At 42.5% G+C, this 20,208-nt stretch overlaps 1 protein-coding gene across 1 annotated transcript in view; it reads right to left on the minus strand.

Annotated features, from left to right (window-relative positions):
* LOC133550580 (GRAM domain-containing protein 2B) overlaps positions 1 to 12,425 on the minus strand; it is a 29,881-nt gene extending 17,456 nt beyond the window's left edge. Inside the window, exons 1-7 of the mRNA XM_061896534.1 lie at positions 12,266 to 12,425; positions 12,074 to 12,196; positions 9,588 to 9,675; positions 4,993 to 5,062; positions 4,781 to 4,884; positions 955 to 1,047; positions 822 to 893 (exon numbers count right to left, since the gene is read on the minus strand). Of these exons, the coding sequence (XP_061752518.1) occupies positions 822 to 893; positions 955 to 1,047; positions 4,781 to 4,884; positions 4,993 to 5,062; positions 9,588 to 9,675; positions 12,074 to 12,196; positions 12,266 to 12,360 (645 nt within the window). The 5' untranslated portion in view covers positions 12,361 to 12,425. The remainder of the gene's footprint in view (positions 1 to 821; positions 894 to 954; positions 1,048 to 4,780; positions 4,885 to 4,992; positions 5,063 to 9,587; positions 9,676 to 12,073; positions 12,197 to 12,265) is intronic.
* Between the last annotated feature and the right edge of the window lie 7,783 nt (positions 12,426 to 20,208).

Genomic DNA, 20,208 nt, shown 5'->3' on the forward strand with positions numbered 1-20,208 from the left:
GGGACTTACCTCCAGGTGGAGACAGTACCGGGACTTACCACCAGGTGGAGACAGTACCGGGACTTACCTCCAGGTGGAGACAGTACCGGGACTTACCTCCAGGTGGAGACAGTACCGGGACTTACCTCCAGGTGGAGACAGTACCGGGACTTACCTCCAGGTGGAGACAGTACCTGTACTTACCCCCTGGTGGAGACAGTACCGGGACTTACCTCCAGGTGGAGACAGTACTACGACTTACCTCCAGGTGGAGACAGTACCTGGACTTACCCCCTGGTGGAGACAGTACTACGACTTACCTCCAGGTGGAGACAGTACCTGGACTTACCCCCTGGTGGAGACAGTACTACGACTTACCTCCAGGTGGAGACAGTACCTGGACTTACCTCCAGGTGGAGACAGTACTACGACTTACCTCCAGATGGAGACAGCACCGGGACTTACCTCCAGGTGGAGACAGTACTACGACTTACCTCCAGATGGAGACAGCACCGGGACTTACCTCCAGGTGGAGACAGTACCGGGACTTACCACCAGGTGGAGACAGTACCGGGACTTACCTCCAGGTGGAGACAGTACTACGACTTACCTCCAGGTGGAGACAGTACCTGGACTTACCCCCTGGTGGAGACAGTACTACGACTTACCTCCAGGTGGAGACAGTACCTGGACTTACCTCCAGGTGGAGACAGTACTACGACTTACCTCCAGATGGAGACAGCACCGGGACTTACCTCCAGGTGGAGACAGTACCGGGACTTACCACCAGGTGGAGACAGTACCGGGACTTACCTCCAGGTGGAGACAGTACTACGACTTACCTCCAGGTGGAGACAGACGGACATGAGGAACTTGTAGGTGTTGTCTCTGGACAGGAAGGAGACGAAGACGTGCTGCAGGCAAGTTTCAGTCGTCAGTCACAGGTGACTTTGGTCTTCCTGGAGGACAACTCACTCTGTCGTTGGCGGTGGCGATCACCACCGCGTTCACCAAGATGGCCGTCTTGGTCTTCTTGACGTGGGTGACGGAGATAACCGGTATGGCGATCTGGCCGGGACACACACACAAGTTGTTGCCACCGTGAGACGACATGTGAGCACACCCCTAATTCTACATCCTGTGTGTGTGTGTGTGTGTGTGTGTGTGTGTGTGTGTGTGTGTGTGTGTGTGTGTGTGTGCGAGAAGCTGGCGGGGACGTGATGGTCACACCTTGGTGTCTTTGCCAAACACTGTGTCGTCATGAGTTGTGTCATGTTGTGTCGTATCGTGTTGAGTTGTGTCATGCTGTGTCGTGTTGACTTGTGTCTTGATGACATGTGTTGTGTTGAGTTGTGTCTTGATGACTTGTGTCGTGTTGAGTTGTGTCATGTTGTGTTGAGTTGTGTCATGTCGTGTTGAGTTGTATTGTGTTGTGTTGAATTGTCATATCGAGTTGTGTTGAATTGTGTCATGTTGTGTTGTGTTGTGTTGTAATGAGTTGTCTCGTGTTGTGTCATTTTGTGTTGAGTTGTGTTGTGATGAGTTGTGTCGTGTTGAGTTGTGTCGAGATGAGTTGTGTCGTGTTGAGTTGTGTCATGTTGTGTTGAGTTGTGTCATGTCGTGTTGTGTTGAGTTGTATTGTGTTGTGTTGAATTGTGTCATGTCGTGTTGTATCGAGTTGTGTTGAATTGTGTCATGTTGTGTTGTGTTGTAATGAGTTGTCTCGTGTTGTGTCATTTTGTGTTGAGTTGTGTTGTGATGAGTTGTGTCATGCTGTGTCGTGTTGAGTTGTGTCGAGATGAGTTGTGTCGTGTTGAGTTGTGTTGTGTTGAGTTGTGTCATGTCGTGTTGTGTTGAGTTGTATTGTGTTGTGTTGAATTGTGTCATGTCGTGTTGTATCGAGTTGTGTTGAATTGTGTCATGTTGTGTTGTGTTGTAATGAGTTGTCTCGTGTTGTGTCATTTTGTGTTGAGTTGTGTCATGCTGTGTCGTGTTGAGCTGTGTCGAGATGAGTTGTGTCGTGTTGAGTTGTGTCATATTGTGTTGTGTTGAGTTGTGTTATGTTGTGTCATATTGTGTCGTGTTGAGTTGTGTTGAGTTGTGTCATGTTGTGTCGTGTTGAGTTGTGTCGTGATGAGTTGTGTCGTGATGCGTTGAGTGTTGTCATGTTGTGTTGAGTTGTGTCATGTTGATTTGTGTCATGATGTGTCGTGTTGAGATCTGTCGTGTTGAGTTGTGTCGTGTTGTGTTGAGTTGTGTCATGTTGTGTTTGGTTGTGTCGTGTTGAGTTGTGTCTAGTTGTGTTGAGTTGTGTTGTATTGTGTTGAATTGTGTCATGTTGTGTTGAGTTGTATTATGTTGTGTTGTATTGTGTTGTGTCGTGTTGAATTGTGTCATGTTGTGATGAGTTGTGTCGTGTTGTGTTGAGTTGTGTCATGTGTTGAGTTGAGTTGTCGTGATGTGTTGTGTCATGCTGTGTCGTGTTGAGTTGTGTCGTGATGAGTGGTGACGTATTGAGTTGTGTCATGTTGAGTTGTGTAATGTTGTGTCATATTGTGTTGTGTCGTGTTGAGTTGTGTCGTGTTGTGTTGTGATGAGCTGTGTCATGTTGTGTCGTGTTAAGTTGTGTCGTGTTGAGTTGTGTCGTGTTAAGTTGTGTCGTGTTGAGTTGTGTCGTGTTGTGTTGAGCGGTGTCATGTTGATTTGTGTTGGGATGTGTTGAGTTGTGTCGTGTTGAGTTGTGTCATGTTGTGTCGTGTTGTGTTGAGTGGTGTCATGTTGTGTTGAGTTGTGTCATGTTGATTTGTGTCATGCTGTGTCGTGTTTAGTTGTGTCGTGTTGTGTTGAGCTGTGTCATGTTGTGTTGAGTTGTGTCGTGTTGAGTTGTGTCTAGTTGTGTTGTGTTGAGTTGTGTTGTATTGTGTTGAATTGTGTCATGTTGTGTTGAGTTGTATTGGGTTGTGTTGAATTGTGTCATGTTGTGATGAGTTGTGTTGTGTTGTGTTGAGTTGTGTCATGTGTTGAGTTGAGTTGTCGTGATGTGTTGTGTCATGTTGTGTTGTGTTGTAATGAGTTGTCTCGTGTTGTGTCATTTTGTGTTGAGTTGTGTTGTGATGAGTTGTGTCATGCTGTGTCGTGTTGAGTTGTGTCGAGATGAGTTGTGTCGTGTTGAGTTGTGTTGTGTTGAGTTGTGTTGTGTTGAGTTGTGTCATGTCGTGTTGTGTTGAGTTGTAGTGTGTTGTGTTGGATTGTGTCATGTCGTGTTGTATCGAGTTGTGTTGAATTGTGTCATGTTGTGTTGTGTTGTAATGAGTTGTCTCGTGTTGTGTCATTTTGTGTTGAGTTGTGTCATGCTGTGTCGTGTTGAGCTGTGTCGAGATGAGTTGTGTCGTGTTGAGTTGTGTCATATTGTGTTGTGTTGAGTTGTGTTATGTTGTGTCATATTGTGTCGTGTTGAGTTGTGTTGAGTTGTGTCATGTTGTGTCGAGTTGTGTTGAGTTGTGTCGTGATGAGTTGTGTCGTGATGCGTTGAGTGTTGTCATGTTGTGTTGAGTTGTGTCATGTTGATTTGTGTCATGCTGTGTCGTGTTGAGATCTGTCGTGTTGAGTTGTGTCGTGTTGTGTTGAGTTGTGTCATGTTGTGTTGAGTTGTGTCATGTTGAGTTGTGTCTAGTTGTGTTGTGTTGAGTTGTGTTGTATTGTGTTGAATTGTGTCATGTTGTGTTGAGTTGTATTATGTTGTGTTGTATTGTGTTGTGTCGTGTTGAATTGTGTCATGTTGTGATGAGTTGTGTCGTGTTGTGTTGAGTTGTGTCATGTGTTGAGTTGAGTTGTCGTGATGTGTTGTGTCATGCTGTGTCGTGTTGAGTTGTGTCATGATGAGTGGTGACGTGTTGAGTTGTGTCATGTTGAGTTGTGTAATGTTGTGTCATATTGTGTTGTGTCGTGTTGAGTTGTGTCATGTTGTGTTGTGATGAGCTGTGTCATGTTGTGTCGTGTTGTGTCGTGTTAAGTTGTGTCGTGTTGAGTTGTGTCGTGTTGTGTTGAGCGGTGTCATGTTGATTTGTGTTGAGATGTGTTGAGTTGTGTCGTGTTGAGTTGTGTCATGTTGTGTCGTGTTGTGTTGAGTGGTGTCATGTTGTGTTGAGTTGTCTCATGTTGATTTGTGTCATGCTGTGTCGTGTTTAGTTGTGTCGTGTTGTGTTGAGCTGTGTCATGTTGTGTTGAGTTGTGTCATGTTGAGTTGTGTCTAGTTGTGTTGTGTTGAGTTGTGTTGTGTTGTGTTGAATTGTGTCATGTTGTGTTGAGTTGTATTGGGTTGTGTTGAATTGTGTCATGTTGTGATGAGTTGTGTCGTGTTGTGTTGAGTTGTGTCATGTGTTGAGTTGAGTTGTCGTGATGTGTTGTGTCATGCTGTGTCGTGTTGAGTTGTGTCGTGATGAGTGGTGACGTGTTGAGTTGTGTCATGTTGTGTTGAGTTGTGTAATGTTGTGTCATATTGTGTTGTGTCGTGTTGAGTTGTGTCATGTTGTGTCGTGTTGTGTTGAGCGGTGTCATGTTGTGTCATGTTGATTTGTGTTGAGATGTGTTGAGTTGTGTCATGTTGATTTGTGTCATGGTGTGCCGTGTTGAGATGTGTCGTGTTGAGTTGTGTCGTGCTGTTTTGTGTCATGATGTGTTGTGTCATGTTGTGTCGAGTGGAGTCGTTTCACGTTGTATAGGATTAAGGTGTGTCATGTTGTGTTGTGTCATCTTAAGTTGTGTCATACATAAGTTGTGTTGCGGGACTTGATTGCCGCACCTTGGTGTCTTTGCCAAACACTTTGGAGTGGAAACAGATCCAGTGGTCCGACACAAACATCCGTCCCTGGTAGAGGATGTCTTTCTGTAGTGCGCACGTGTAACCTGAACAAACACAACGACAACACAACACAACACAACACAACACAACACAACACACACAGCTCACGTTTCTTTTCTACTTTCCGGAAGTTTCCTTAGGATCCAACTTACTTTGTCTGAGGTGCTCGTCGTTGCTGATCTCCTTAAACGCTTTGTGGTACTGGCAGTTGCTCTTGGACAGCTGCAACACCACCACAACTATTGTTAAGAGTACACGCTGATAGTAGTAGTAGTAGTACCAGTAGTAGTAGTGGAAGTAGTCATAGTAATAGTAGTACCAGTAGTAGTACTAGTAATACTAGCTTTAGTGTACTGGCAGTTGCTCTTGGACAGCTGCAACACCACAACAATGCTCGTTAGAGTACGCGCCGAAAGCAGTACTTGAAGTAGTAGTAGTAATAGTAGTACCAGTAGTAGTAGTATTAACACTATCTTTAGTGTACTGGCAGTTGCTCTTGGACAGCTGCAACGCCACAACAAAGCTCATTAGAGTACACGCTGATAGTAGTAGTAGTAACAGTAGTAGTAGTAGAAGTAATCATAGCAGTAGTAATAGTAGTAGTACTACTAGCTTTAGTGTACTGGCAGTTGCTCTTGAACAGCTGCAAGGCCAAAACAACGCTCGTTAGAATACACGCTGATAGTAGTAGTAGTAACAGTAGTAGAAGTAGTCATACCAGTAGTAGTACCAGTAGTAATAGTATTAATTATACTAGCTTTAGTGTACTGGCAGTTGCTCTTGGACAGCTGCAATGCTACAATATAGCTCATTAGAGTACACGCTAATAGTAGTAGTAGTAACAGTAGTAGTAGTGGAAGTAGTCATAGCAGTAGTAGTACCAGTAGTATTGGTAGCTTTAGTGTACTGGCAGTTGCTCTTGGACAGCTGCAACGCTACAACGTAGATCATTAGAGTACACACTGATAGTAGTGGTCAAAGTAGTAGTAGTCATAGTAGTAGTAGTAGTAGTACCAGTAGTTGTAGTAGTAATGCTAGCTTTAGTGTACTGGCAGTTGCTCTTGGACAGCTGCAACGCCACACCAACGCTCATTAGAGTACACGCTGATAGTAGTAGTCGAAGTAGTAGTAGTAGCAGTAGTAGTAATACTAGCTTTAGTGTACTGGCAGTTGCTCTTGGACAGCTGCAAGGCCACAACAACGCTCGTTAGAGTACACACTGATAGTAGTAGTAGTAGGAGTACCAGTAGTAGTAGTAGTAGTAGTCATAGTAGTAACAATATCAGTAGTAATATTAGTAATAATACTAGCTTTAGTGTACTGGCAGTTGCTCTTGGACAGCTGCAACGCCACGATAACGCTCATTAAAGTACACGCTGATAGTAGTACTAGAAGTAGTCCTAATAGTGGTAAAAGTAGTCATAGTAGTAGTACCAGTAGTAGAAGTAATACTAGCTTTAGTGTACTGGCAGTTGCTCTTGAACAGTTGCAACGCAACAACAACGCTCGTTAGAGTACACGCTGATAGTAGTAGTAGTAGCAGTTGTAGTATTAGTAGTACCAGTAGTAGTAGTGGAAGTAGTCATAGTAGTAGTAGTACCAGTAGTATTGGTAGCTTTAGTGTACTGGCAGTTGCTCTTGGACAGCTGCAACGCTACAACGTAGATCATTAGAGTACACACTGATAGTAGTGGTCAAAGTAGTAGTAGTCATAGTAGTAGTAGTAGTAGTACCAGTAGTTGTAGTAGTAATGCTAGCTTTAGTGTACTGGCAGTTGCTCTCGGACAGCTGCAACGCCACACCAACGCTCATTAGAGTACACGCTGATAGTAGTAGTCGAAGTAGTAGTAGTAGCAGTAGTCATAGTAATAGTAGTACAAGTAGTAGTAGTAATACTAGCTTTAGTGTACTGGCAGTTGCTCTTGGACAGCTGCAAGGCCACAACAACGCTCGTTAGAGTACACACTGATAGTAGTAGTAGTAGTCATAGTAGTAACAATATCAGTAGTAATATTAGTAATAATACTAGCTTTAGTGTACTGGCAGTTGCTCTTGGACAGCTGCAACGCCACGATAACGCTCATTAAAGTACACGCTGATAGTAGTACTAGAAGTAGTCCTAATAGTGGTAAAAGTAGTCATAGTAGTAGTACCAGTAGTAGAAGTAATACTAGCTTTAGTGTACTGGCAGTTGCTCTTGAACAGTTGCAACGCAACAACAACGCTCGTTAGAGTACACACTGATAGTAGTAGTAGTAGCAGTTGTAGTATTAGTAGTACCAGTAGTAGTAGTGGAAGTAGTCATAGCAGTAGTAGTACCAGTAGTATTGGTAGCTTTAGTGTACTGGCAGTTGCTCTTGGACAGCTGCAACGCTACAACGTAGATCATTAGAGTACACACTGATAGTAGTGGTCAAAGTAGTAGTAGTAGTAGTAGTAGTAGTAGTAGTAATAGTAGTAGTAGTACCAGTAGTTGTAGTAGTAATACTAGCTTTAGTGTACTGGCAGTTGCTCTTGGACAGCTGCAAGGCCACAACAACGCTCGTTAGAGTACACACTGATAGTAGTAGTAGTAGGAGTACCAGTAGTAGTAGTAGTAGTAGTCATAGTAGTAACAATATCAGTAGTAATATTAGTAATAACACTAGCTTTAGTGTACTGGCAGTTGCTCTTGGACAGCTGCAACGCCACGATAACGCTCATTAAAGTACACGCTGATAGTAGTACTAGAAGTAGTCCTAATAGTGGTAAAAGTAGTCATAGTAGTAGTACCAGTAGTAGAAGTAATACTAGCTTTAGTGTACTGGCAGTTGCTCTTGAACAGTTGCAACGCAACAACAACGCTCGTTAGAGTACACACTGATAGTAGTAGTAGTAGCAGTTGTAGTATTAGTAGTACCAGTAGTAGTAGTGGAAGTAGTCATAGCAGTAGTAGTACCAGTAGTATTGGTAGCTTTAGTGTACTGGCAGTTGCTCTTGGACAGCTGCAACGCTACAACGTAGATCATTAGAGTACACACTGATAGTAGTGGTCAAAGTAGTAGTAGTAGTAGTAGTAGTAGTAGTAGTAGTAATAGTAGTAGTAGTACCAGTAGTTGTAGTAGTAATGCTAGCTTTAGTGTACTGGCAGTTGCTCTTGGACAGCTGCAACGCCACACCAACGCTCATTAGAGTACACGCTGACAGTAGTAGTCGAAGTAGTAGTAGTAGCAGTAGTCATACTAATAGTAGTACCAGTAGTAGTAGTAATACTAGCTTTAGTGTACTGGCAGTTGCTCTTGGACAGCTGCAATGCCACAACAACGCTCGTTAGAGTACACGCTGATAGTACTACCAGAAGTAGTCATAATAGTAGTAGAAGTAGTCATAGTAGTAGTACCAGTAGTAGTAGTAATACTAGCTTTAGTGTACTGGCAGTTGCTCTTGGACAGCTGCAAGGCCAAAACAACGCTCGTTAGAATACACGCTGATAGTAGTAGTAGTAACAGTAGTAGAAGTAGTCATACCAGTAGTAGTACCAGTAGTAATAGTATTAATTATACTAGCTTTAGTGTACTGGCAGTTGCTCTTGGACAGCTGCAACGCTACAACGTAGATCATTAGAGTACACACTGATAGTAGTGGTCAAAGTAGTAGTAGTCATAGTAGTAGTAGTAGTAGTACCAGTAGTTGTAGTAGTAATGCTAGCTTTAGTGTACTAGCAGTTGCTCTTGGACAGCTGCAACGCCACACCAACGCTCATTAGAGTACACGCTGATAGTAGTAGTCGAAGTAGTAGTAGTAGCAGTAGTCATAGTAATAGTAGTACCAGTAGTAGTAGTAATACTAGCTTTAGTGTACTGGCAGTTGCTCTTGGACAGCTGCAAGGTCACAACAATGCTCGTTAGAGTACACACTGATAGTAGTAGTAGTAGTAGTACCAGTAGTAGTAGTAGTAGTAGTAGTTGTAGTAGTAGTAGTAGTCATAGTAGTAACAATACCAGTAGTAATATTAGTAATAATACTAGCTTTAGAGTACTGGCAGTTGCTCCTGGACAGCTGCAACGCCACAATAACGCTCATTAAAGTACACGCTGATAGTAGTACTAGAAGTAGTCATAATAGTGGTAGAAGTAGTCATAGTAGTAGTACCAGTAGTAGTACTAGCTTTAGTGTATTGACAGTTGCTCTTGGACAGCTGCAACCCCACAACAACGCTTGTTAGAGTACACGCTGATAGTAGTAGTAGTAGTAGTACCAGTAGTAGTAGTAGTAGTTGTAGTTTTAGTAGTAGTAACAGTAGTAGTAGTAGTAGTAGTAGTAGTAGTAGTATTAGTATACTGGCAGTTGCTCATGGACAGCTAGTGTATAATTGTTTGGTTTTCAAATGTTAAGGTGGTATTATTGGTTGACAGAAGTATTAGTAATAATAGTAAACATTGTAATGGAACCAGTAAACGTTACAGTAATAATATAAGTAGTAGGAGTAATAGTAATAATATAAGTAGTAGAAGTAATAGTAATAGTAGAAGTAGTAGTAGAACTAGTCAAAGTTGTAGTACTGGTAATAGTACAAGTAGTAGTAGGAATAATATAAGTAGTAGTAGTAGTAATAATAATAAGAGTGGAAGTAGTAATGTCATAGTAGTAGTAGATATATAATGTAGTAGTAGTGGTATAACTTTTATAAGTAGTAGTAGTAATAATAATATGAGTATTAGTAGCAGTAGAAAACTGTCCGACTATTATTGAATGAGTGACCTCTGACCTGACTGTAGTGAGACTTCTTCCTCTCCACTTTGGAGTCCAGTTCCGTCTGGACCTGAGTCAGCAGAGTCGGGTCTAAGGTCTTGGACCTGCAAACAGCAACCAGGGCACAGTGACCACTGATTCTTACACAACCTGTGTCCCACATGGAGTACTTGTGTTAGTACACTTTTAGAAGTACTCCTTGTGTCAGTACACTTGAACAATTACACATGTGTACTTGCATTAGTACACTTTAATATGTACTCGGCTTGGTACACTTTCAAATGTATGTTGTGCTCTTGTAGTACACGTCAATAAGTAAACTGTGTACAATAAATATGCTGTGCACTTTCATCAGTACACTTGAATAGGTATACTGTGTATTCACGTCAGTACACTAAATTAGGTATACGGTGGACTTGTCTCAGTACACTTTAATAAGTATATTGTGTACTTGCATTAGTACTCTTGAATAAGTATACTGTGTATTTGCGTCAGTACATGTGAATAGGTATACTTGCATCACTTGGATAAGTACACTTGATTAGGTATACTGTGTACTGGCTGCTGTGTACTTACATCACTTGAATAGGTTTACTGTGCATTTGTATAAGTAATATTTACACTGTATTGGTTTATGTCAGGTACATGACATGTATATGACAGGTACATGACAGATTTGTGTCAGGTTTATGACAGGTACATGACATGTATATGACATGTATATGACAGGTATATGACAGATTTGTGTCAGGTTTATGACAGGTACATGACATGTATATGTCAGGTACATGACATGTATATGACAGATTTGTGTCAGGTTTATGACAGGTGTATGTCAAGTATAAGTCAGGTATATGACAGGCGTATGTCAAATATATGACAGGTGTATGTCAAGTATATGACAGGTATATGACAGGTGTATGTCAAGTATATGACAGGTATATGTCAGGTGTATGGCAGGTATATGTGAGGTATATGACAGGTATATGACAGGTGTATGTCAAGTATATGACAGGTATATGTCAGGTGTATGGCAGGTATATGTGAGGTATATTACAGGTATATGACAGGTGTATGTCAGGTATAAGTCAGGTATACGTCAGGTGTATGACAGGTATATGTCAGGTGTCTCAGGTGTATGACAGGTATATGTCAGGTGTATGACATGTATATGTCAGGTGTATGACAGGTACGCCAGGTATATGTCAGGTGTATGTATGGTATATGACAGGTATATGTCAGGTGTATGACAGGTATGTCAGGTGTATGTCAGGTTTATGTCAGGTGCATGTCAGGTATAAGTCAGGTATATGTCAGGTGTCTCTCAGGTGTATGACAGGTATATGTCAGGTGTATGTCAGGTATATGTCAGGTATATGTCAGGTGAATGACAGGTACGCCAGGTATATGTCAGGTGTATGTTTGGTATATGTCAGGTGTATGTCAGGTGTATGACAGGTATATGTCAGGTGTATGTCAGGTATATGTCAGGTGTATGTCAGGTATATGACAGCTATATGTCAGGTGTATGACATGCATATGTCAGGTGTATGTCAGGTATATGTCAGGTGTATGTCAGGTATATGACAGGTATATGTCAGGTGTGTCAGGTATATGTCAGGTGAATGGCAGGTATATATCATGTTATGACAGGTATATGACATGTACTGTATATGTCAGGTACATGACAGGTGTATGTCAGGTGTATGACAGGTGTATGTCAGGTATATGGCAGGTGTATGGCAGGTGTATGTCAGGTATGTGTCAGGTCAGGTGTATGTCAGGTATATGACAGGTATATGGTAGGTGTATGACAGGTGTATGTCAGGTATGTGTCAGGTCAGGTGTATGACAGCTCTATGTCAGGTATATGACAGGTAAATGTCAGGTGCATGGAAGGTATATGTCAGGTATATGACAGGTGTATGACAGGAATATGTCAGGTTTATGACAGATTTATGTCAGGTGTATGACAGGTGTATGTCAAGTATAAGTCAGGTATATGTCAGGTATATGTCAGGTGTATGTCAGGTGTATGACAACAGTTGCTATGCAAATAGAAAGTGGACCAAAACTTAATTAGTCAACACTGCAAAATACTACATTTACAATACTACTTATCAACTAGTAACAAAAGTACAACTTAAGTTACAGTAATCATCAACTTGTAATAAAAGTGTAAATGAAGTTACGTAAACATAGACCTGTAATACAAGTATAAATAAAATTAAAGTAAACACAGACTTGTAATAAAAGTGAAGTTAAAGTTAATTATCAACATGTCATGAAAGTATAAATAAAGTTAAAGTGAACATACTCTTATAATAAAAGTATAAATAAAGTTAAAATAATCAACTTGTAATTAAAATATAAATTATGATAAAGGTAAACATTGACTTGTAAAAGTTTATTTGAAGTTACAATAATCATCAACTTGAAATGAAAGTATAAGTAAAGTCCCAGTAATAATAATTAGAATTAAAAAATAGTCATATTATTTACCGGACCAAAGTTGTTTTTCTGCATCCTGACATTTCTTGATGTTCGGCCTCGGCGGCCTGCAGACGCTCGCTGGCTGTCCTCGCACATCCTGGACGCTCCTCTGCCGCCATGTCCAGGTCACAGCTGCACACAGACGTCTTTTATTCATCTTGTGCTGAAGCGTGTGAGACGGCGTTGGTGCCCTGACCTGACCTGACAGGTACGTGGTTTTCCTTCTCGTCCGGTCTCGAGGTTCCTCTGCAGGCCCGCCTGGCCTCCTCCCGCTGGCCCGTGCTCGCCTCCGTCATCGCGCAGGGGACAACTAACCCCCTCCCCGCCGCCGCCGCCGCCTGGACACCTTCACCTGCCGCGTGGGCGTGGCCTCCTGTCGGTCACAGCCAATCAGATGACGTGATGTGTGCAAGGGGTTGAACCTTCGCCTGCTGACATTTGACCATGTGCTGCGTTTTTGAGAAGGATTTGGAAATGCGGTAGAAGAGAATGTAAGATCCACCCTCTGCAGGAGGTCACACGAGCCAGTTATTGTCTTCTTTGTGTGTCCGTGTGTGTTTGTGCGTGCGTGTGTGTGTTTGTGTGTAATGTGAGCTGGGCAGCTGATGTTATGGCAACGCAGTAGTGTTGTTACTTCCACGTTGAAAACATCTAAAACACACACACACACACACGCACGCAACGCACACAAAGTGTGTTTGTTTGTGTAACAAAGTCCATGTTTGTCAATTGATCAACAGTTTTGTGGTCAAAATCCAGACAAACAAAATGGGCCCAGGTCTCAAAACACACAATAACAAAGTCTAACTACCTTCCCTCTAATGGAACTTTTGAGGAGAAACTACCTTCCTCTAATGGACCTTTGAGGAGAAACTACCTTCCTCTAATGGACCTTTGAGGAGAAAACAACCTTCCTCAAATGGACCTTTGAGGAGAAACTACCTTTATCTAGTGGACCTTTTAGGGGAAACGACCTTCCTCTAATGGAGCATTGAGGAGAAACTACCTTCCTCTAATGGACCTTAAGAAGAAAATAACTTCCTTTAATGGACCTTGGAGGAGAAACTACCTTCCTCTAATGGACCTTTGAGGAGAAAAACAACCTTCCTCTAGTGGACCTCTGGGGAGAAACTACCTTTATCTAGTGGACCTTTTAGGGGAAACTACCTTCCTCTAATGGACCTTTGAGGAGAAACTACCTTCCTCTAATGGACTTTTGAGGAGAAACTACCTTCCTCTAATGGACCTTTGAGGAGAAACTACCTTCCTCTAATGGACCTTTGAGGAGAAACTACCTTTATCTAGTGGACCTTTGAGGAGAAACTACCTTCCTCTAATGGACTTTTGAGGAGAAACTACCTTCCTCTAATGGACCTTTGAGGAGAAACTACCTTCCTCTAATGGACTTTTGAGGAAAAACTACCTTCCTTTAAATGGACCTTTGAGGAGAAACTACCTTCCTCTAAAGGACCTTTGAGGAGAAACTACCTTCCTCTAATGGACTTTTGAGGAGAAACTACCTTCCTCTAATGGACCTTTGAGGGGAAACTACCTTCCTCTAATGGACCTTTGAGGAGAAACTAACTTCCTCTAATGGACCTTTGAGGATAAACTACCTTCCCTCTAATGGACTTTTGAGGTGAAACTACGATCCCTCTAATGGACCTTTGAGGAGAAACTACCTTTCTTTAAATGGACCCTTGAGGAGACACTACCTTATTTTAGTGGACTTTTGAGGAGAAACTAGCTTCCTCTAATGGACCCTTGAGGAGACACTACCTTATTTTAGTGGACTTTTGAGGAGAAACTAACTTCCTCTGATGCACCTTTGGGGAGAAACTACCTTCCTCTAATGGACCTTTGATGAGAAACTACCTTCCTTTAAATGGACCCTTGAGGAGAATCTACCTTCCCTCTAATGGACCTTTGAGGAGAAACTACCTTCCTCTAATGGACCTTTGAGGGGAAACTACCTTCCTCTAATGGACCTTTGAGGAGAAACTACCTTCCTCTGATGGACCTTTGAGGATAAACTACCTTCCTCTAATGGACCTTTGAGGAGAAACTACCTTCCTCTAATGGACCTTTGAGGAGAAAACAACCTTCCTCAAATGGACCTTTGAGGAGAAACTACCTTCCCTCTAATGGACTTTTGAGGTGAAACTACGATCCCTCTAATGGACCTTTGAGGAGAAACTACCTTTCTTTAAATGGACCCTTGAGGAGACACTACCTTATTTTAGTGGACTTTTGAGGAGAAACGAGCTTCCTCTAATGGACCCTTGAGGAGACACTACCTTATTTTAGTGGACTTTTGAGGAGAAACTAACTTCCTCTGATGCACCTTTGGGGAGAAACTACCTTCCTCTAATGGACCTTTGATGAGAAACTACCTTCCTTTAAATGGACCCTTGAGGAGAATCTACCTTCCCTCTAATGGACCTTTGAGGAGAAACTACCTTCCTCTAATGGACCTTTGAGGGGAAACTACCTTCCTCTAATGGACCTTTGAGGAGAAACTACCTTCCTCTGATGGACCTTTGAGGATAAACTACCTTCCCTCTAATGGACCTTTGAGGAGAAACTACCTTCCTCTAATGGACCTTTGAGGAGAAAACAACCTTCCTCAAATGGACCTTTGAGGAGAAACTACCTTTATCTAGTGGACCTTTTAGGGGAAACGACCTTCCTCTAATGGAGCATTGAGGAGAAACTACCTTCCTCTAATGGACCTTAAGAAGAAAATAACTTCCTTTAATGGACCTTTGAGGAGAAACTGCCTTCATCTAATGGACCTTGGAGGAGAAACTACCTTCCTCTAATGGACCTTTGAGGAGAAAAACAACCTTCCTCTAGTGGACCTCTGGGGAGAAACTACCTTTATCTAGTGGACCTTTAAGGGGAAACTACCTTCCTCTAATGGACCTTTGAGGAGAAACTACCTTTATCTAGTGGACCTTTGAGGAGAAACTACCTTCCTCTAATGGACTTTTGAGGAGAAACTACCTTCCTCTAATGGACCTTTGAGGAGAAACTACCTTCCTCTAATGGACCTTTGAGGAGAAACTACCTTTATCTAGTGGACCTTTGAGGAGAAACTACCTTCCTCTAATGGACTTTTGAGGAGAAACTACCTTCCTCTAATGGACCTTTGAGGAGAAACTACCTTCCTCTAATGGACTTTTGAGGAAAAACTACCTTCCTTTAAATGGACCTTTGAGGAGAAACTACCTTCCTCTAAAGGACATTTGAGGAGAAACTACCTTCCTCTAATGGACTTTTGAGGAGAAACTACCTTCCTCTAATGGACCTTTGAGGGGAAACTACCTTCCTCTAATGGACCTTTGAGGAGAAACTAACTTCCTCTAATGGACCTTTGAGGATAAACTACCTTCCCTCTAATGGACTTTTGAGGTGAAACTACGATCCCTCTAATGGACCTTTGAGGAGAAACTACCTTTCTTTAAATGGACCCTTGAGGAGACACTACCTTATTTTAGTGGACTTTTGAGGAGAAACGAGCTTCCTCTAATGGACCCTTGAGGAGACACTACCTTATTTTAGTGGACTTTTGAGGAGAAACTAACTTCCTCTGATGCACCTTTGGGGAGAAACTACCTTCCTCTAATGGACCTTTGATGAGAAACTACCTTCCTTTAAATGGACCCTTGAGGAGAATCTACCTTCCCTCTAATGGACCTTTGAGGAGAAACTACCTTCCTCTAATGGACCTTTGAGGAGAAACTACCTTCCTCTGATGGACCTTTGAGGATAAACTACCTTCCTCTAATGGACCTTTGAGGTGAAACTACCTTCCTCTAATGGACCTTTGGGGAGAAACTACTTTCCCTCTAATGGACCTTTGGGGAGAAACTACCTTCCCTCTCATTCACCTTTGGGGAGAAACTACCTTTCTTTAAATGGACCTTTGAGGTGACACTACCTTACTCTAGTGGACCTTTGAGGAGAAACTACCTTCCTCTAATGGACATTTGAGGAGAAACTACCTTCCTCTAATGGACCTTTGGGGAGAAACTACCTTCCCTCTCATGCACCTTTGGGGAGAAACTACCTTCCTCTAATGGACCTTTGATGAGAAACTACCTTCCTTTAAATGGACCTTTGAGGAGAAACTACCTTCCTCTAATCGACCTTTGAGGTGAAACTACCTTCCCTCTAATGGACCCTTGAGGAGAAACTACCTTCCTTTAAATGGACTTTTGAGGAGAAACTACCTTCCTCTAATGGACCTTTGAGGTGAAACTACCTTTCTTTAAATGGACCCTTGAGGAGACACTACCTTATTTTAGTGGACTTTTGAGGAGAAACGACCTTCCTCTAATGGACCTTTGAGGATAAACTACCTTCCTCTAATGGACTTTTGAGGTGAAACTACGTTCCCTCTAATGGACCTTTGAGGAGAAACTACCTTTCTTTAAATGGACCCTTGAGGAGACACTACCTTATTTTAGTGGACTTTTGAGGAGAAACGAGCTTCCTCTAATGGACCCTTGAGGAGACACTACCTTATTTTAGTGGACTTTTGAGGAGAAACTAACTTCCTCTGATGCACCTTTGGGGAGAAACTACCTTCCTCTAATGGACCTTTGATGAGAAACTACCTTCCTTTAAATGGACCCTTGAGGAGACACTACCTTATTTTAGTGGACTTTTGAGGAGAAACGAGCTTCCTCTAATGGACCCTTGAGGAGACACTACCTTATTTTAGTGGACTTTTGAGGAGAAACTACCTTCCTTTAAATGGACCCTTGAGGAGAATCTACCTTCCCTCTAATGGACCTTTGAGGAGAAACTACCTTCCTCTAATGGACCTTTGAGGAGAAACTACCTTCCTCTAATGGACCTTTGAGGAGAAACTACCTTCCTCTGATGGACCTTTGAGAATAAACTACCTTCCTCTAATGGACCTTTGAGGTGAAACTACCTTCCCTCTCATGCACCTTTGGGGAAAAACTACCTTTCTTTAAATGGACCTTTGAGGAGACACTACCTTACTCTAGTGGACCTTTGAGGAGAAACTACCTTCCTCTAATGGACATTTGAGGAGAAACTACCTTCCTCTAATGGAACTTTGGCGAGAAACTACCTTCCCTCTCATGCACCTTTGGGGAGAAACTACCTTCCTCTAATGGACCTTTGATGAGAAACTACCTTCCTTTAAATGGACCTTTGAGGAGAAACTACCTTCCTCTAATCGACCTTTGAGGTGAAACTACCTTCCCTCTAATGGACCTTTGAGGAGAAACTACCTTCCTCTAATGGACCCTTGAGGAGAAACTACCTTCCTTTAAATGGACTTTTGAGGAGAAACTATCTTCCTCTAATGGACCTTTGAGGTGAAACTACCTTTCTTTAAATGGACCCTTGAGGAGACACTACCTTATTTTAGTGGACTTTTGAGGAGAAACGACCTTCCTCTAATGGACCTTTGAGGAGAAACTAACTTCCTCTGATGCACCTTTGGGGAGAAACTACCTTCCTCTAATGGACCTTTGAGGAGAAACTACCTTCCTTTAAATGGACCTTTGAGGAGAAACTACCTTCCTCTGATGGACCTTTGAGAATAAACTACCTTCCTCTGATGGACTTTTGAGGTGAAACTACCTTCCCTCTCATGCACCTTTGGGGAGAAACTACCTTTCTTAAAATGGACCTTTGAGGAGACACTACCTTACTCTAGTGGACCTTTGAGGAGAAACTACCTTCCTCTAATGGACATTTGAGGAGAAACTACCTTCCTCTAATGGAACTTTGGCGAGAAACTACCTTCCCTCTCATGCACCTTTGGGGAGAAACTACCTTCCTCTAATGGACCTTTGATGAGAAACTACCTTCCTTTAAATGGACCTTTGAGGAGAAACTACCTTCCTCTAATCGACCTTTAAGGTGAAACTACCTTCCCTCTAATGGACCTTTGAGGAGAAACTACCTTCCTCTAATGGACCCTTGAGGAGAAACTACCTTCCTTTAAATGGACTTTTGAGGAGAAACTATCTTCCTCTAATGGACCTTTGAGGTGAAACTACCTTTCTTTAAATGGACCCTTGAGGAGACACTACCTTATTTTAGTGGACTTTTGAGGAGAAACGACCTTCCTCTAATGGACCTTTGAGGAGAAACTAACTTCCTCTGATGCACCTTTGGGGAGAAACTACCTTCCTCTAATGGACCTTTGAGGAGAAACTACCTTCCTTTAAATGGACCCTTGAGGAGAATCTACCTTCCCTCTAATGGACCTTTGAGGGGAAACTACCTTCCTCTAATGGACCTTTGAGGAGAAACTACCTTCCTCTGATGGACCTTTGAGGAGAAACTACCTTCCTCTAATGGACCTTTGAGGTGAAACTACCTTCCCTCTAATGGACCTTTGAGGAGAAACTACCTTCCTCTAATGGACCTTTGAGGTGAAACTACCTTTCTCTAATGCACCTTTGAGGGGAAACTACCTTCCTCTAATGGACCTTTGAGGTGAAACTACCTTCCCTCTAATGGACCTTTGAGGAGAAACTACTTTCCCTCTAATGGACCTTTGAGGAGAAACTACCTTTCTTTAAATGGACCTTTGAGGAGACACTACCTTACTCTAGTGGACCTTTGAGGAGAAACTACCTTCCTCTAATGGACCTTTTGAGGAGAAACTACCTTCCTCTAATGGACCTTTGGGGAGAAACTACCTTCCCTCTCATGCACCTTTGGGGAGAAACTACCTTCCTCTAATGGACCTTTGATGAGAAACTACCTTCCTTTAAATGGACCCTTGAGGAGAATCTACCTTCCCTCTAATGGACCTTTGATGAGAAACTACCTTCCTTTAAATGGACCCTTGAGGAGAATCTACCTTCCCTCTAATGGACCCTTGAGGAGAAACTACCTTCCTTTAAATGGACCTTTGAGGGGAAACTACCTTCCTCTAATCGACCTTTGATGAGAAACTACCTTCCTTTAAATGGACCTTTGAGGAGAAACTACCTTCCTCTAATGGACCTTTGAGGTGAAACTACCTTCCCTCCAATGGACCTTTGAGGAGAAACTACCTTTCTCTAATGGACCTTTGAGGAAAAACTACCTTCCTCTAATGGACCCTTGAGGATAAACTACCTTCCTCTAATGGACCTTTGAGGTGAAACTACGTTCCCTCTAATGGACCTTTGAGGAGAAACTACCTTCCTCTAATGGACCTTTTGAGGAGAAACTACCTTCCTCTAATGGACCTTTGGGGAGAAACTACCTTCCCTCTCATGCACCTTTGGGGAGAAACTACCTTCCTCTAATGGACCTTTGATGAGAAACTACCTTCCTTTAAATGGACCCTTGAGGAGAATCTACCTTCCCTCTAATGGACCTTTGAGGGGAAACTACCTTCCTCTAATCGACCTTTGATGAGAAACTACCTTCCTTTAAATGGACCCTTGAGGAGAATCTACCTTCCCTCTAATGGACCTTTGAGGAGAAACTACCTTCCTCTAACGGACCTTTGAGGTGAAACTACCTTCCCTCCAATGGACCTTTGAGGAGAAACTACCTTTCTCTAATGGACCTTTGAGGAAAAACTACCTTCCTCTAATGGACCCTTGAGGATAAACTACCTTCCTCTAATGGACCTTTGAGGTGAAACTACGTTCCCTCTAATGGACCTTTGAGGAGAAACTACCTTTCTTTAAATGGACCCTTGAGGAGACACTACCTTACCCTAGTGGACTTTTGAGGAGAAATGACCTTCCTCTAATGGACTTAATTCTAGCCTGATTTAGCCATTCCTTTACCACTTTTGACGTGTCTGGGGTCATTTTCCTATTGGAACACCCAACTGCCCCCAAGACCCAAAATCCGGGCTGATGATTTTAGGTTGTCCTGAAGAATTTGGAGGTAATCCTCCTTTTACATTGTCCCATTTACTCTCTGTAAAGCACCAGTTCCATTGGCAGCAAAACAGGCCCAGAGCATAACAGTACCACCTCCATGCTTGACAGTAGGTGTGGTGTTCCTGGGATTAAAGGCCTCACCTTTTCTCCTCCAAACATATTGCTGGGTATTGTGGCTAAACAGCTCCAGTTTTTTTTCATCCGACCACAGAAATTTCCTCCAGAAGGTCTTATCTTTGTCCACGTGATGTCAGATGAAAC

The sequence above is a fragment of the Nerophis ophidion genome, linkage group LG01 (assembly GCF_033978795.1).
Source record: "Nerophis ophidion isolate RoL-2023_Sa linkage group LG01, RoL_Noph_v1.0, whole genome shotgun sequence".
Classification (NCBI taxonomy): domain Eukaryota; kingdom Metazoa; phylum Chordata; class Actinopteri; order Syngnathiformes; family Syngnathidae; genus Nerophis; species Nerophis ophidion.